We start from the raw sequence: 18,810 nt of genomic DNA on the forward strand, positions 1-18,810 counted from the left end.
AAATTGCTTCCTGGTTTTTATTTTTTAATATTCATGAACTTCCTTAAATCATTCATTTTGAGGAGGGAATGAAAGAACGAAGAGAAAGTTTGTCTCCCATCTTTACCCTGATTGTTGGCTGCTGCCAGAATTACCCCCTGAAGAGAGGTGATAACTCTTAAAAGAAGTTAAAGACCCAAGTACAAAAGTTGCCATGTATGGCGTTCTTGCTGTGCCACAGTGGGTTAAAAATCTGGAATCTGACTGCAGCAGGTCAGGTTGCTGTTCTGATATGGGATTGATCCCTGGCCCAGTGCAGTCGCTTAAAGGATCTGGTGTTGTCACAGCTGAGGCTCAGATTCAGTATCTGGCTCAGGAACTTCCATATGCATGGGTATGGCCATAAAAAAAAAAAAAAAAAAAAAAAAAAAAAAAAGTCGTCATGGTATACTTCTGATGTTCCCCAAAATATAAAATCAATTTTATATCAAAATAAGTCCTAAATCCCTTTCTAATTTGCGTTTGATAAATTTTGACTTTTTAATGGTGGGTATGCTTAAAGTAGAGCCTTTATGAATACGTGGAACAAATATATATCGATGTCTATTATGTGCCTGGCAGTGTGCTTAATTCATTTTACTGGGTTGAGTGGGAAGGATTCTTTTATTTATATCCTACTTACCTTTCCCTCTGGATATTTATATCTATCTACTTGAAAGGAAATAGAAGTAGGACTTGTTTAAATGTTTTTTTAATTATCCAGGTAATCTTTTTGTATAGCTCTATAGAGTCACTAAGACCAGTGGTATCTTGGAAAGGACGGTCACAGGGCTCTGAATTCTGTTTCCAGAGACTCAACTGGAGTTGGGCTCCAGCCCCACCCAGGCGGGGAGCCCCTTGCTGTGCCTCCCCTGAGACCACAGCCTCCTCCTAACAGCATCTCTGTATAGGTACACGGCCATCCTGGCCTGACCAGAGGACAAATGTCACTGGATATGTGACTTCTCATCTTCAATCCTATCTTTCTGCTTTTTTTGTGAACTCAGAGGCTAGACTTGAAATTAGGCCTTGGACAGTATTAGAAAATTAGGTAACCACGCTGTTGCTGTCAAGCAAGAGACTGTTCCTGCCATTTCGGGGCATCTGTTTCCAGGTAACTAGAGGTTAGTTACACTGACGATAGAAGAGGTTCCTTAGAAGCTTTTGAATAATGAGGAAAGCTACTAATCTTGCCTCCCTACAAACTCTTTAAGTAGCTTGTCTTGAATTTTCCCAACATTTAGCAAAGAGATAGTCATCAGAACCGGTATTACAGGTGAAGAAGGACTAGGGATGTAGTATGTCTGGTATAACTGGTAGGAATCTGCTTTCTCAATAAGTCAGCAGTTGACATTTTAGTTGAAGAAGCCATCTTTGGGGCTGAGGTTGTTTCCAGTATAACTGCCTTTTCCAGCTAAGTTCAGGTGAGTTGATAGCACTTTATCATGCTAAACATTCTCTCCACTAACATTTTGCCATCATATCTCAGTATCTCCGAGAGAGGAAATAAATCTGAGATGTACTGAGGCTTGTTTCCCCCACCCCCCACCCCAGCACTGTTAGCCTAGCTTGAGAATAAGGAGATGGTTGTGATTCAACATGAGGTTGGAGGAAAAGGCAGGGGCCCCCAAATCGTGAAGGGTCTTGTGGATGGTGGTAAAGATTTTGGGTTTTTCAGGAACCATTGGAGAGCTTTATCCAGAAGAGCAACCTGATCCGATAAAGTATCATCTAGCTGCTGTAAGGAGAGTTCATTGTAGGGAGCCAGAGCAGACACAGGGAGACCAGTTGGGGAATTACACCAGTGGCTCGGCTAAGAGGTGCCAATGGCTTAGACCAGGGTGGTGGTGATGACAGCCACTCATCATGAGCAGAATTCCTCTGACTTCCTTATACTCTTTTAATGAAGTCTTTAAGTTTAATCAGTTTTAAATTTAAATAAATTTTGAACTAGCACATAGTTCTATGATTTCTAGCCATCATGTTTTCCTTTTTTTTTTTTTCCTGCAGTTTTTGACAATTAAATGCTGACTCTTAAAACATCAAATTTCTTTTTGGCCTACTTCTGTGTACCCAGTCTAACTCAATCTCTTAATTTGTATCTCAGTGTTTGCCAATGATTACTTATCATTGTGTATTAAAATATTTATTGCCTTTTTTATTACAAAATTTTTACTGCTGAAAATATAGCAAAATATAAAGAGAAAAAAAAAAAACATGATTCCACTATCCAGAGAAACATTTTATTTCCTTTCAGTCTTTTTTTCTGTGCATACATGTAGTCATTTCTAGGTGGTCGTTATTTCTTAAGTAAACTTTGCAAACAATAGTTTTCATAAGAAGTTCAGTAGTTATATGGTTTATTTCATGCTACTTTTTCATAGCATTCTTTAAGATATGGGAACAATTTCTTATTTTCTTCACTTGAGCTGTCGCTGTCGTTAGTTGAAAAGCCATGCTCTCATTAAGTGTTTATTATGTAACTCTAATGTGCTTTGATTGTATTGTTTATATCTTCAGCCAGCTTTGTAAAAATATACTTAAGAATTATTAGTGTTTCAAAGAGCAGTGGTAAGGGATGATGTCACACTGACCCTCCAGTTACCCTCTGACCTCTTCCCACTATCTAACCCCCACCCCAACCCCACCATTTGCCATCTTTCCTGGTCTGACTTCTAAAAGTGACTCTCTAGAACAGTTTAATTTCTTTCTTTAAAATTAAAAAAAATTAAGTTTTTTAAAATTTACGAGTCCTTAAAATATGTCTCCTATAAGTCAGTTAGTGATTGCCTATAAAGAAAAGTGTTTTGGGGAGGTCTTTTTTTTTTTTTTTTTTTTTTTTTTTTTTTTGTCTTTTTAGAGCTGCACTGCTGGCATATGGAAGTTCCCAGGCTAGGGGTCCAGTCGGATCTGCACCTGCCAGCCTATGCCACAGCTATAGCAATACCAGATCCAAGCCAGCCGCATCTGCGAACTACACCACAGTTCACAGCAATGCCAGATCCTTAACCCACTGAGCAAGGCCCAGGTCGAACCCATGTCCGCCTGGATACTAGTTGGGTTCATTACCACTGAGCTACAACTGGAACTCCAAGAAAATTTTCTTACTCTTGTTACTTTTCTTACTCTTTGTGTTTCTCACAAAGCTATCAATCCTTCTCCGGTGATATTGCCCACCCTTAACTTTGTTGAATTTTCACTTCAAGTCAAAATTTGTTCATATGTTTATAAATTATCAATAGGTGAAATAAAAGGGGGCGAGTAAAAAAAATTAAAAAAGAAATAAAAGGAGACCAAAAGTTAATTAATTAATTAATTAATTAATTAAAATATCCTTAAAATTTCCACCAAGCTAAAGTCACAGATTAGTCCCAAAGTGCAATTTTTTTTCTCTGACATTTTTATTTTCTCAGAACATGTTTGGCTTTGCCAGGATCTACCATTCTAATCTTCAGGTAATATAAATTAAATATGTTAGACTGTTAATCAATTCTTTTATTGCTTCTAGGATTTATAGTGACTTATTTCAGTTTATAGCAAAGAGATTAGAAATCTCTTCCTAAAAATTTTTGGAACTCACCTAGATGTCGGCTGTAGAAGTACATTCAGGAATAGAAATTCCCTTTCAGTTCATTTATTGTGACACAGGTTAAAATGTAACTGATGATGCTTGGTGATTGTTTTGTAGACCTCAAAGGAAGATCTTCTGCAGGCTGATTTTGAAGGTGCTTTAAAGTTCTTCAGAGTCCAGCTTCCAAAGAGATACAGGGCGGAAGAAAATGCAAGAAGGTTAATGGAGCAGGCTTGCAATATTAAGGTAAGTTATATGAATTTATATATAATAAAGGTGGAACTTGAATGCAGAATCACATGGCAAATTATGTAAAACTTTCTCTTTGTTGGTTGCTGGATTTTGACTATGTTTAAGATGATGTGGTATGTGAACTAGTCTCTCAGATTTTTTGGTCAAGCTGATGTGTATAAATAGTAGCTGTCTTTCTAGTAGGATCAGAGTGAACATTGGCAAGTTCAGATTGTAACAAGAAGAAAATAAACATTTATCTTATAGGTGGGGCTCTAGAATGGGCTGCTGTGATAGTGGTTTCCATAGCAGCAGACTTGGTATTTAGCTTTTGCCATCTGTTTTAAGATTATTTAGGACAAAGCAAGAAGCCTGCTGAGGCCATGCTTTCCTTTCTCTAAAGGACTGGGAAAGCTCTGAGTCTTGATCTACCCATTCCCATCCCACACCTGACAAATGTCTGGATACATTGCTTCTTATCATATATCTGGTAACACTAAATAAATTTTGTAAGTTGAAATAGAAATATCCATCCAGAGAATTGTCGTATCAAAGTGAGAGAACACATTTAAAGACAATTTGGAACCAATTTACCAATGTCAGTTCTTGTACCTCGGAAGTATACTAGGGAATCTTCTAACCTAACCATGGCAAAAACATAAATTTGTTTTCTAAATAATCAAAGATCCCAGGTCTTATGGATCTTACATTCTTGCAGAAGGAAACTGACCATAAACAATCATCATAATAAAGAATATTTAGGAAGTTCCCATTGCGGCTCAGCGGTAACGAGCCTGACTAGCACCCATAAGGATGTGGATTCGGTCCCTGGCCTCGCTCAGTGGATTAAGGATCCGACGTTACTGTGAGCTGTGGTGTTGCACGTCACAGATATGGCTCGGATCCCGCGTTGCTGTGGCTGTGGCATAGGCCAGCAGCTGTAGCTCTGATTTAGCCTCTAGCCCAGGAACTTCCATATGCTGCAAGTGTGGACCTAAAAGACAAACAAACAAACAAACAAAAAAGATTTGTTAGAAGGTGATAAATCGCTATGAAAAAAGAAAAGAAAATGTAGGGCAAAATAAGTAAGCTGGATTGGTGGGGAGAGGGAAAGTCCCAGTTGTTGTTAGAGTAGACCTCCTTGGGAAGATGGAGGAGATGATTTAGGCATGGAGATGTCTAGGGGGAAGGCATTTCAGCAGAGGCAACAACTGGGTCAGAGGCCCTGAGGTTGGCTTATACCTGGTAAGTTTGAGGAACAGCCAGAAAGGCCAGTGTGGCTGGAATGAGAATGAAAAATGAGGGCAATAGGAGAGGAAGTTAGAGAACTCACAAGAAGCCAGAAGATGCAGGCTATTGTGAGGATTTAGGCTTTGCTTTGAGTGAAATGAGGATCCCTTACAGGGTTTTGATTGGAAGAATGATAAGATCTGTCTGAGGTTTTAGACGCTCACAATGCCTACCATGTTGAGAATGGACTATACAAGGTAAGAGTAGGGAGATCAGCTTGGGTGGGTGGGAGGAGGTTGCAGTAATCCTATTGAGAAATGATGATAGATTGAACCAGGGGACACGGATGAAATGGACATGGATGTGGTTGGAGCCTGGGTGTGTTTTCAAAAAGAACCAACAGGATTTCATGATATATTAGACATGGGTATGAAAGGAAAAGAGGAATCAAAATGATTCCATGGATTTGGGATTGAGCAATTAGAAGATAGAGTAGTCTTAGGCTTATGAACCTCATTACTTAATATGTATTTCGAGACAGACTTCACTTAAGCACAGTACCCACTGTAAAACATTTTTGGTGTAGCACATTTTTCAAATTTTTAAGTTATTTTAAACTAAATTCTAAATGTTAAAAGGTATAACTCAATGCACTAAATAAATAACTGAGGAGAAAAAAATTATTATATTGTCTTTCAAATGAACTCTATATTCAAAGAGATTATTTTCCAAGGCATTAAGAAAGATCTCCGAAGTCTTCATCCTGACATGCAAGCTTTTAACGCCTTTATGACTTTTATTTGGTGAAACCAAATGACTAAGCATAAGCCACATTTGTCTGTAGACATTGGAAATACATTCCAGTGGTCATGGTGTGTTTGATTGAATTTTGTGATTGGTAGATTTGAAAGGTAGTCTTTAGCCAGTTCATTGTTCCAGAGCTGTCAGAATGCAGTGCTATAACCTGGGGCAATGCTGTAGGAATCTGTTAAAATAAGACATTCATTTCTAAGAATAAAAGAGTGGAGAGTTAAGAGGTATAGGTAAATGTTTTCAAGGGAAATATAGAATGATCGGAAAGTCATTAAGAACAAAAAAGTCCAGGAAAGTGATCCAAAAATGATATGTACAGGGAAAGTTTTTTCCCAATATAATTTATGAAGTTCCTCAGAGGATGGGAGTAACAAAAACTGTCAAGCCAGAAACATGAGATCTGAGAGACACAGAAACAGAAAATGTTAGAAAACAGGTTTCAAATATGATCTGAATAGACAGCTCCTGGAATGAAAGTGCTGTGTGCAGTTAGTGATTTATTTGGACATGAACAGATAGATATGAATTTTTTTCAAGTAATAACAGGATAATTATTTTTGTTTTGGGTTTTTTTGTTTTGTTTTGTTTTGTTTTCTAAGAAGAGTACTTTTTCTTAGATACTTAAAGCAGTACCCACAAGGGACACCATTTTAATTTATAGCATATGATTGAGAGGTAGATATGAGGTTTAATTGAAAGAAGGAAAACGTAAATGGTATATATTCAGGATTGTGCTAGGACTAGAACATAGGTCTCCAACACAAAAGCTTAAGATTGTTTTTAAACCAAGACCAACGTTTTGAAATAGCTTTTATGTCAACACCTTAAACTCACACACACACACACACACACACACTCACACACACACACAAAGAGATAATTACCCTTACAATGTATGATGCTCTCTGATGTTTTTTCTTCTTCTACTGTGTTATATTTTATTTTATTTTATTACTTTTTAGGGTCACGCCTGAAGCATATGGAGGTTCCCAGGCTAGGGGTCAAATTGGAGCTATAGCTGCCGGCCTACACCACAGCCACAGCAACACAGGATCCGAGCCGAGTCTGTAACCTACACCATAGCTCATGGCAATGATGGATCCTTAACCCACTGAGTGAGGCCAGGGATCAAACCTGCATTCTCATGGATGCTAGTCAGATTCGTTAACCACTGAGCCACGATGGGAAGTCCATATTCTATTTCATTTTAAACTTCTCCCCTTTCCCCCACCAAAATCCTAAGCCAAGAAGCTAGTTACAGTCCACTAAATCAATTTCACAGCAGCTTGCAGTTTTGAAAAAGCACTCAGGCCTGTCCCACTGTCAGCCCCTCCCCCCTTCCCCATTCTGATATACTGCAACCCTTCAGAGGCTGTGGAGGATGAGGTGTTACACTGAATAATGAAAGTGGGAGTGTTGTAAGGACATGAGTCATCATGCCATCATTACAGCAGAGTATGCTGGCAACTGGAAATGTTAGGAAATGATGGACTTGCAGATGGGGCTGCCTGTTAGACAAAGCGCTCACAGACAGAGCTGACTGTAGTTATGGAAAAGGCAAAGAAATTCAACTCAAAATTTCTTATCCGTGGCTATTCAAGATTAAGGATGGAATTTCTGTCAAACTTAATAATTTTTTTTTTTTGGATTTTAACTATTTTCATAGTACTTGTGTATGGTTGTCTTTCAATGGACATGTTCTCATTTAATTACCCATCAAAATGAGTCACTCTCCTCCAACTTTAAGGAACTAGGTGACCTGTGATTTCGTAAGCTGACTGGTTTTAAAATAGATGCAACAATTACAGGTAAAAAAATAACTTATTAGCTCAGTGTATAGTTTATTTCTGTGAATATACCAACAGGATTTATTGATAAAGCTAGATAATTTTAGATAAATAAAGTTAGATAAATAACTTTAACTTTTTAACTTTTAATAAAGTTAGATAACTTTATTCTCCTGAAACTCATGTGATATTAAATACCAGGAATATTTTTTGGTGTTTATTTTTTCTAATTTAACTAACATGACTTTAAATTATTCTGCTATCCCTCCTGTCCCTATGGTCTAGCCAGACTAAAATCAGAAAATACATTCACCCATCAGACTTTATTTTGGGGAGTTCCCATTTTGGCTCAGCGGTAACAAACCCCACTAGTATCCATGAGGATGAGGCTTCTTGCTTAATGGGTTAAGGATCCAGCATTGCCATGAGCTATGGTGTAGGTCGCAAATGCAGCTCAGATCCCATGTTGCTATGGCTGTGGCGTAGGCAGGCAGCTATATCTCCAATTTGACCCCTAGCCTGGGAACTTCCATATGCCATTTTGGATTTTAACTATGGTATGGCCTTACAAAGCAAAAAAAAAAAAAATACACCACCACCAAAAAACTTTACTTCAGAAAGTCATTTGGTTACTTAACATATGAGTATCCTACACTTTCACAGGAAGGCAACTTTTGTGAATATCATTATTCAGTTGTTAGTTTATAGTTTAAATTTTTGCTATTGCAGAGTTTCTTAAACTTGGATCTTGGCTTCATGGACTCTGAGTCACTAGAAATTTAAATTTCTTTATATATGCATTCAAGCATTTTGTTTTTCCTGGTAAGACAGTATGACTTTTATTGGATTCTTAAAGGGAGCTTAGTGATTCAAAAAACTTAACCTTTGTGCTCTGAGATAATCTTAAGCTTGTTAAGAAAATTGATATTTCTTTGGAGCATAAGAATTTATGAATGTGATACCTATATATATTCACCAAATATCAAATACATCTTATCACTTAAAATATTTTGTTGGTAGATCTTCACAATAGAATGTCTTAAAAAATAAGATAATCTATTTCATGTGTATTTTATTAGTAAAATAACTGGAGCAAAATTAAAACTTTAAAATCTGACGTTAAACTAAAACGAGAGAATTAGGAAAGAAAGGTTCATTTATTGAGTATCTACTGTATGCCAGGAACTGTGCAAGAAGACTTCTCAGAGGAAGTGAGAGTTAAAATGAGACCAGCAGGATTAGCAGAGTTAAGGACTATGTGGAGTCAGGGGGAAGGATGCTCCATGCAGAGAATGTGCAGAAACCCAGAGGTGAGAAAATACAGAGTTGTCCAAAACCTAAACATAGTTCATGACTAGAGAATAGGCTTCGAGGAGGGAGGGAATAAGGAGAGTGGATAGAAGAGTAGAGAGGTAAGCAGAGAGCTGGTAGAGCCGTGCAAGCCTGTAATCCAATGCTAAGCAACTTGGACCTTATTCTGGGACCAGTGGGAAGTACTGAGGGATTTTAAATAGGAGACAAATGGTCAGATTTATGTTTTAGAAAGGTTGTTGCAGTTGCTGTGTGGAGAATGGATTAAGATTAGATGATTGGTTATAGATCAATTCAGGGGTGGTTGTAGTACTCCAGTTGAGAAGTGACCAGAGTATTATAATGGGCTTGAGAGATGTGGGCAGATTCCAGAGATATTCAAGAGACATAATCAACAGATCTTGGTGATTAAATGGGAGCATTAGGGCAAAGAAAGTGAGTCAGTAATGACTCTCAGGATCCTTATGTAGGCACTTTGGTTGTAATCACTCTATGAAAGGGAACAGACAAAGGAGAACAAATTACAAAGATAGGAGATAGTGAGTTATTTGTTAGGAAATAGTTATTTGTTAGACATGTTAAATTTGTGGAGTATGTCCACAGTCTCATATCCAAGTACATGGAAACATCCAGTAAGCAGGTGGATATAGAGTGGAAGTCAAATCTGAGCTAAAAGTAGACATTTGGATGTCATCAGTTTTGAACTACGGGAGCAGGTGAATTTTCATGGAAGAGCAGAGAGAAAGATTGAGGGTAGATTCATTAACATGTAAAAGATGGACTGAGAAGTAGAAATCAGTGAGACTAAAAAGGCAGGAAGAAACCCAGAAGAGTGTGAAGTGTGAAAGCTAAGGGAAAAAGAATTTTTTCAAGAAGGAAGAAGTTGAGCAGATGTCAGTGACCCTTAGAGGTCACATAAGGTATGGAGAGTGAGGTGTACATTGTGCAACAGTTAATGATAAAGAGGTTTCTTCATGGCCTCGGTGACAGCGATTTTAGTGGAGTGATGAGGTGAAAAAGCCAATGATTCAAGGAAAAAAGAGGGAGGTGTGTTAATGAAGAAGGGAGATGAGACAACTCTTCTAAGGAGGTTAATGTAGAGAAATGATGGAGGATGAAAGAAACAGCCAACAAGCCAGAGAGTAAGTATAAGAGAGAGAAATAAGTAGATATAAGGTTGAGGTTGACATGGATTTTTGGATGATGGGAAAAAATATTTAAATTATTTTTTTAAAATATATCCATGTTTGTTTTATTTTTTTTTTGTTTTTTTCCATGATAGTTGGTTTACAGTTTTAATTCTTAAAAAACACTCAATCGGTTTCTTCATTGAGTACCTACTATATGCCAGGCACTATGTTAGACCCAAGGAATACAAAGTTGAACAAAAGCAGATACACTCCCAGAAATCATGGAATTTATATTGTGCAGAAGATGTTACTTACATAATTGCCTTAATAAATGTATAATTACAAAGTAAGACAAATATTCAGACGGGATATAATAGAGATATATGAAGAACCAAGGATCCAGACTTTGGCTCACTGGTTTAGAAGAAGCTTTCTTGCACTGAGATGATAAGACATTTCAGACTGAAGGAAGTGTGAACAACACTGTGGGGTGGGAGGGAGCATGATCTGTTTATAAAACTAGGAAGAAAGCTCAAGGAATGATGAGGGTGGATATCCAAGAACCAGACTAGTCATTGTCAAATGAGAAGGAAAGGCTCACAAGAGAGGAGTTGCAGATTGGAATATATCAACAGAGACAGACCTCAGAGGAAGCAAAGAATTAAACTCAAAAGAATACATTTTTCTTCCATTACAGCAGGAAGGAATGAGCAAGGAATAGATGGAGATAAAGGCAAATGTGCAGGTTAGGTAAGGTAAGAAGGAAAGAAATTGAGAATATTCCATTTGAAGGTTTCTATTATTTCTATTAAAGGAAATAGGATTAGAACTAAGAGAATGCAGTGGAGTTAGAGATTTAAAGAACATAGACAAACTTTTAGATGGACATTGTAGAGAATGAAAGAACTAATTGGGAAAATATACAGGAATTGCTGGACTGAATGGTTGGAGATCATGATCTGATAGTAGCAAAACTCTGCAGTGTTTTGTGAATTTCTCTAGAAGCACCCAGCCGTTCAAATGTATACCTGAAGAAAGCCATTATTTCCACCTATGGTTGAGGTTTGCCAACATTAGACAAAGGAAGGGCAGTGGGGCCAGGGCACTGGTACAATAATAAACCAGATCCTGGGGATACAAAAAGGAGGAGAAAAGAGGGAATCTCTGATTGGTAGCTTTTGCCAATTTCCAGGTAAAATACTCCCACAATGGCTAATTTCAACTTATCCATGACTTAACAACTGGCGCACAATTTCTGAATATTAACGGTAACTTCACTTGAACTGGTAGCTGCTAACCCCAGCACACCACTGAGTCAGGGGGATGAGCCTAGGAGCAGGAGGGAGGTTGACATGATAGATGATGGAATCAAACTAGTAGAAGAGAAAGTGAAGACAGTGGGGCCTGAGAGACTGGAGGACAAGGGGGTGGGGGAGGGATACAAAGAATTTAACTCCGGGGAGGGGTTGGAGGAGGGTGGAGTGGAAGGTTGGGGCTAACAGATGTAAGTATTGTACATGGAGAGAATAAATATTGAATGTAGTCCTCTGTGAATAGCTATGTATAAAAAGAAAAAAGTGTGTGTGTATATATATATATACACACATGTATATGTATGTGTGTCATTTTGATGTACAGCAGAAAGTAACACAACATTGTAAATTAACTACACCTCACCAAAAAAAAAAAAAGGAAAGAAAAGGAATTGAACTCTAAGAAGATAGAGAATTATGGAGGGGGACATTAAATGACTTGGTGGTTACCCAAGAGAAAAACATCTTTTCTCCAAAAATGCTTAGATTTTAAAGACAGTTTAGTGACATTAGAAGATAATACTGCCCTGAGCTCAAAATGCTCAGTCGATAGCTCAGGTTATATTTAGTGGCAGCAAAATTATGCCAATTGCTATTTTGCCATCCATGGCTAGTTCTGTGATTTGCTTCTCTCTGCTCTAGTGACTTTGCCACCATCACTCCCATTTTATTTTAATCATAGAGATTTTAAATGCATTGCAGGAGGAATAAACAAAGATGGCAGAGGCGATAAGAGGAAGGGGGAAAAAAAGAGTAAGATGAAGGTCCTAGTGGCTAAAAGCAAAGTTCTACCCTAGCATCTTCCTCTTTCACACCAAAATTGTCTTCCTACCCCATGCTAGAGAGGTAGCCACCATCAACTAGATGTTACTGTGGTATCTACCTGCCTCAGAAGACCCTTAGCTCTGCTCCAGCTCAGTTACCTATATACTGTGATGGACAATTATCCACTCTCCCAAAGTGGATTAATGCAATTTGATCTTGCCTCCCACAAATCATATTTTTAGTAAGATAGTGGTAAATTCATTTATCTAGAGAGTCAATATTTTTCCCTCTAAGATCTCCATATTTGTAACTGTGAATTTGAATTTAACTGTTTGAAAATAACTTTCACACTAGAGCAAAACTATAAAGAACATTTGTATTAAAAGCAATTTACCTCTAATTTCTTCATGCTCTTTGCTATTTCTTTCTGGCTATTGTTGCTGTGTATAAACAAGAATGTAATCTCCTAAGTAGAGGCATTTTTTGAATTAGCAATGAGGCCACACAGAGGCTTTTGTTGACTCCATGAATCTCAAATACGTGCCCTTATGTGCACCATGGAAAGGGTTCGTTTTTAATGGAACCACATCACATGTTCCTTTCCTATCAAGGCCTCTGCACACCGGCAACCACAACTTGGAATCTTTGGTTTAAAGTGTCATAGTCTTCTGCTAGGGAAATGTTAATTTTGTTATAGGCTATAGTGATGTGATAATTATAAACTGATAATGAGGTTTTTAAAAATCAAAATAGTTGCCTCATTTTTCCTTTGAGGTGTCTGTTAACATTTATAATCCTCAATGTGGCTGAGATTTGGGGCATTGTTTGTTTTCTCCCAAACAGAAACAATACAGTTTGATCCCGGTGCCCACAAATCATGTATTGTGGGAATGAGCAGGAAACAGGTGAATGTTAAACATGCTCTGAAACTGTTGATAACAGGTGGAGAAACAGGCCAGAGCTCCAGATGCCCAGGCATCAGGCACTTCCACATTTAGAAAACTGCTTTTCTAGCTGTTGCTAGTTAGCTGGAATGCATTTTTATCCTTTATTTACTTCTGCCATTTTATCCTGTCATCATACCTGCTTCTGCCCTGTCATTTTCTTTCCGTTTATTAAGGAGAAAACCATATAAATATTTTAAAAGTTCCTGCTGTGGTGCAACAGCATCAGTGGCGTCTCTGCAGCACTGGAACGCAGGTTTGATCCCTGGCCTGGCACAGTGGGTTAAGGATCTGGCATTACCACAGCTTCAGCGTAGATCACGACTTGGCTTGGATCTGATCCCTGACCAGGGAACTCCATATAGCTGTGAGATGACCAAACCAACAACAGCAACAAAATATAAACATTTTAGAATTAACTTGTTGGGTAAACCTGGATATTGTATCATGAACTGATAAATCACTAAATTTTCTTACTCCAAAGAAAAAAGATAAGATACAAAAGTTGATTTTATGTGGGCATCTCTTTTTTAGAAAAGGAAATAATAAACCATAATAAAGCATTGTGCCCTTACAGGCATCCCGACTTGATACAATATCGTTAGAGCTCTCCACATGGAAATAACAACACAAAAGGACACTTCAGAACTGCTGTTTGAACTAGTGGTTTCTCTCCTCTTCAACTTTTTTTTTTTTTTTTTTTTTTTTTTGTCTTTGTTGTTGTTGTCATTGTTGCTATTTCTTGGGCCGCTCCCGCGGCATATGGAGGTTCCCAGGCTAGGGGTTGAATCGGAGCTGTAGCCACCGGCCTACGCCAGAGCCACAGCAACGCGGGATCCGAGCCGCGTCTGCAACCTACACCACAGCTCACGGCAACGCCGGATCGTTAACCCACTGAGCAAGGGCGGGGATCGAACCCGCAACCTCATGGTTCCTAGTCGGATTCGTTAACCACTGCACCACGACGGGAACTCCCTCTTCAACTTTTAAGTCTTCTTTTCCCCTGCAGCTCATTCCCTCTCAGTGGTCTTCTGAAAACTAAAACACATGCGGCTATGCTCATAAGTGAACGTTTCCATATTTCATTTAACTTTCTGAAGTGTTTTGACAGTTACCTTTTATCCTGTTGTTATGATTTATGTTTATCTGTGTTCGAGAATAAACTTAGAGCTCATCTTCATTCTTTGGAAGCCATGGTAATAAATAATTTTCCCACAGCTATTTGCAACGATTTTTTTTTTTAACTACTTGGATTCATGTTAAGATTATATTTAAAGAGTGCCTCACAGTTTGTGTTTGGGGATCTGATTTAAGGAAGTAAATATAGTATTTCTCTGTTGCTACTCACTAGAAATAATTTTTTTTAAAAATTTTAGGTAGCAATAAAAATAAATTTAAATGTCATATGTTTAAAATACGTTAGGCTAGGAAGGCTGGGCCATTAGATTCTGGGGGCATTTCAGCCACTTCAGCCACAGCTATGTCAGATACCAGTGCCTCTACTCTGGGGAGAATAAAGAATAATTATATTATACTTACTTAGTTATTCATATTCTTGTTTCACAAACTCATGGATCCATATAGCATTTAGCTGGGAAAAAACCAAATCTAATTAATACTCTGGAGAACTGATCCATTTTACAATTATGCCTTTTTCATTCTTTCCCCAACCCTCACCATGAAAAATTCTTTTGTTTTGAGATGGTGGAAATTACGTGTAGATGAGAATAGCAACTCAAAAAAAAAAAAAAAAAAAACACAAAACAACGATAGTGAAGATTTTTGTGTGTGTGTCTTTTTGTCTTTTTAGGGCCACATCCGTGGCATATGGAGGTTTCCAGGCTAGGGGTCCAATCGGAGCTCTAGCCACCAGCCTACACCACAGGCACAGCAACCCCAGATCTGAGCCGCATCTGTGACCTACACCACAGCTCACAGCAACGCCAGATCCTTAACCCACCGAGCGAGGCCAGGGATTGAATCTGTGTCCTCATGGATGCTAGTCAGGTTCATTAACCGCTAAGCCACATGGGAACTCTGATACTGAAGATTTTTAAATGTTATTCACGTATCTCCAACTGCTCATCAGGCTTTCTGAAGCTCCACTTAAAGGCAAACAAACTGCTGAGGGGAAAATTATATTCCTTGCGGTAGCTGATAGTTGTGATTAAATGGGCACTCCTTTGTCATTATCAATTCCTCTGGCTTGGGGACTTTTTATTGCTGTCATCTGTGGGAGGGAGCTATTTCTTTCATCTGGAATAAAAAGAAAAGCCTTTTTCTTTCCTGTGCCTGCACCACTCTCTACCCATACCGCTGTAATATGTAGTTCAAATGGTCTTATCTTCATCGTCATCGTCATCACTGCTATCGTTATCATTATGTGAGGGAATCTTGGCATATGAACTGCATGAAGAGGTGGGAGAACTTTGTGTGCTGTCATGTCATTCAAGTTAAGGGAAGCTTCAGGTACTCACTTTGGCGCAGGTTCAATGACCTTATCAGAGTATTCTGTGCAATTTCATTCATCCTCTGTGTTAGGCATGACGCTATCCTCCTCTGTTATCCCTTGCCCTTAACGTCACTGAACTTCCCACCAGCATTTAATACACATTGAAGTTTCTTGCTAAGTTGGTTCCTAAATGAGCAGTACTTTTCCCACTGGGTCTCATGTCTGCCCCCAGTTCCATGTATGTGGTAGTTTGTTAGGGCTGCTATAATAAAATTCCTCAGACTGTGTGGCTTCAATAACAGAAATTTATTTTCTCACAGTTCTGGAAGCTAGAAGTTCAAGGTCAGATGTTGGCAGTTTGGTTTCTCCTGAGGCCTCTCTCCTGGTCCTGGAGATGGCTGTCTTCTCACTGTGGTTCCACATGGTCATCCTGCTGCATGTGTTATGTGTGTCCTCATCTTATCCCTATGAGGACACCAGCACTGGAGTTAGGACTTCAACATATAAATTTTGGGGACAGACAGTTCAACTCATAGCAATGTCTTACAGTCAACAGAATGCTAGTTCCAACCCAGTTTCTCTGAAAGCATTCTCTTCTGAACATGAATCTTACTTGGCAACCCTGAACTGTATCTCCATCATCTGATAATTCATGCCAGTTTCCTATGTTTGTCAGTATACCCAAGGTCCCCTGTTTTCTCCTAAATGCTCAGATTTTCTAAAAGATCCTATTTTTCTTCGCAATTCCACCCTCCATTTCCATCAGCCCACTTGGCTGGCAAAGAATTTCCTCTGGCATGCATCTTAGTTTGTTGTAAGTTCTTTTTTTTTTTTTTTTTTTTTTTTTTGTCTTTTTGCCATTTCTTGGGCCACTCCCGCGGCATATGGGAGGTTCCCAGGCTAGGGGTCTAATCGGAGCTGTAGCCACCAGCCTATGCCAGAGCCACAACAACGAGGGATCCGAGTCACGTCTGTGACCTACACCACAGCTCACTGCAACACCAGATCGTTGACCCACTGAGCAAGGGCAGGGATCGAACGCACAACCTCATGGTTCCTAGTCGGATTCGTTAACCACTGCGCCACTACGGAAACTCCCAGCTTGTTGTAAGTTCTAATTTTCCTTATAGTCCCTGTTCTGGTATGGTCTAAATGCATTAACTTCCTTCTAGTCCTGTCTCTATATTGTATCATATCCTATTCAAACCATAATCTCTCTCCTTCCCCTCCTTTCCTAAAAGGGAAGTGGAGATAAATAAGTTATGTCTTACCAGAATGTCCAGTGATACAAGAAAGTCTGTTATGCCAGAATGAGTGTTTTAAGCAACAACATAATTTGGACACAGTATAGGACCAAGGAACTTGGTTTACTTTCTAAAATCATTCACATAAAACCTTTTATTCTGAAATATTTTGCCAAGGAGTTCCCTAGTGGTCGAGTGGTTAAGACTCCATGCTTTCACCACTGCCCCTGGGGTTCAGTCCCTGGTCTGGGAATGGAGATCCCATAGCAAACCAAAACCAAAACAAACAAACAAACAAACAAAAAACTCTTTAATAAAGAAATAAAAATAAAATATTTCACCAAATTTTAGGCTAGCCATTTGTTTAAGAAGCCAGATTATAGACCTTGTGCTTGTGAGGGAAAATTTGTGGAAAAAAGAAAATTGTCTAACATGGTAGGATCTTCTTAGAACCTTCAGAATGGTAGTTTTGGGCACCTGACATTGCTGTTTGGACTGTTATAACTGCCTCAGACTAACTAACTGGTCCCTCTGGCTTTAACTTTTGTCTTCTGGAGTTTTCTGCCTGAAGATTCAATCTCATAACTTCTTGCCTCGGAGAACATGCTGGCTCCCTGTTACATGCAAGATAAACCCCACACCTCCCTCAGCTTGGCACACACACCCTTTATCACATCAGTATGCCATGCCCTCTCCTGGGCCTCATCACCTCTTGTCCCTTCTACCTGAAAGGCAAAGGCAGAGGCTTTGGAGGCAGGCAAGACCAGGTTTGAATTCTAACTAGTTCTTACTGACCATTCTGAGAAAGTCACTCCCCTTCGTTGAATATGAGTTTCCTCACCATGAAATGAGGCTAATAACTATTGTCAAGGGTGCTTTAGGAGTTAATAAAGCTAAACAGTAGTTCCCGTCGTGGCACGGCAGAAACGAATCCGACTAGGAACCATAAGGTTTGCGGGTTCGATCCCTGGCCTCGCTCAGTGCATGAAGGATCTGGTGTGGTCATGAGCTGTGGAGTAGGTCGCAGACTTAGCTCAGGTCTGGTATTGTTGTGGCTGTGGCGTAGGCCGGCAGCTGTAGCTCTGATTAGAGCCCTAGCCTGGAAACCTCCATATGCCGTGAGTGCGGCCCTAAAAAAAGCAAAAAAAAAAAAGCTAAACATATGTGGGAAACAATGACTAAATTATTTATCAATTCCTTTTGTAATTATGGGGCCAAGAAAACCCCTATTCATCCTTTAAGACCCAGCACATACACTACCTCCTCTGGGAACTGAGGCTGTTATTTATTCTAACTCTAGCATTTCTTTCACTAGAGCACCACCGTTGGAATTGAAAATGTGGTTTTCTGAAGCCATGTTGTTAGAATTAAATCTTGGCTTCTCTATTTATTACATTGTGATATCTGGCAAGTTACCTGTACCTCAGGTGTCTCTTGTGTAAAATGAGGATAATATTGTCTATATAATAGAATTACTGTGAGGCTTAAGTGGGATAATGTATATAAGAAACTTAGCACAATGTGGTGCATCATTAGTATACAAAATATCTTCACCGTTATTACCATAATCATTTTGAGGCAGTTTCTCTCACTGGAGGATTTAACTCCACCTTGCTCCTCTGTAGAGGCCTTGGGCCTGGTCCAATGCCGAGTGTAACAGCTGGATCAAAGAAGTCATTCATTAAATATTTATTCAGTTAACATGTCCCATTCATTTTAGCTGGGGAATATTGGGCTTTAAATCTTCTCTGAAAACACTTTTGGAAATAAACAGAAAACCCCTCATGCATCCCACTGAATAGCATTCCAGGTTTCTTCCTTATAGAAAAGCGAAATAGTGGAATTTCTTGGTCTGAATTCAGCTTTTAAGAAAGGTGTCTATCATATCATGGAGATCACAGGGATCATGAAGTATAAATTGGTGAATTTTCCACCTTTTAAGACCTTTGAGACTTGGATAGAAGCTCAGCTTTCTTCCTTGATGTTTGGGTAACCAGATAG

At 38.9% G+C, this 18,810-nt stretch overlaps 1 protein-coding gene and 1 long non-coding RNA gene across 4 annotated transcripts in view; both read left to right on the top strand.

The window, feature by feature from the left end:
• The window catches only part of RABGAP1L (RAB GTPase activating protein 1 like), a 657,995-nt gene that overhangs the window by 512,835 nt on the left and 126,350 nt on the right, over window positions 1-18,810 (top strand). For all 3 annotated transcript variants that reach the window (NM_001444343.1, XM_084974329.1, XM_013989628.3), the window contains 1 exon segment: window positions 3,707-3,835. In NM_001444343.1, the coding sequence (NP_001431272.1) occupies window positions 3,707-3,835 (129 nt within the window).
• On the top strand, window positions 9,039-11,810 carry LOC146400137 (uncharacterized). Its single transcript, XR_014816315.1, has 2 exons — window positions 9,039-11,182; window positions 11,580-11,810. It is a non-coding gene; the product is annotated as an uncharacterized LOC146400137 (long non-coding RNA).

This window comes from Sus scrofa, chromosome 9, assembly GCF_054392235.1.
Source record: "Sus scrofa isolate SSC_HxYL_T2T_F1_AM1 chromosome 9, Sscrofa_HxYL_maternal_Yorkshire_Landrace_v2.0, whole genome shotgun sequence".
Lineage (NCBI taxonomy): Eukaryota > Metazoa > Chordata > Mammalia > Artiodactyla > Suidae > Sus > Sus scrofa.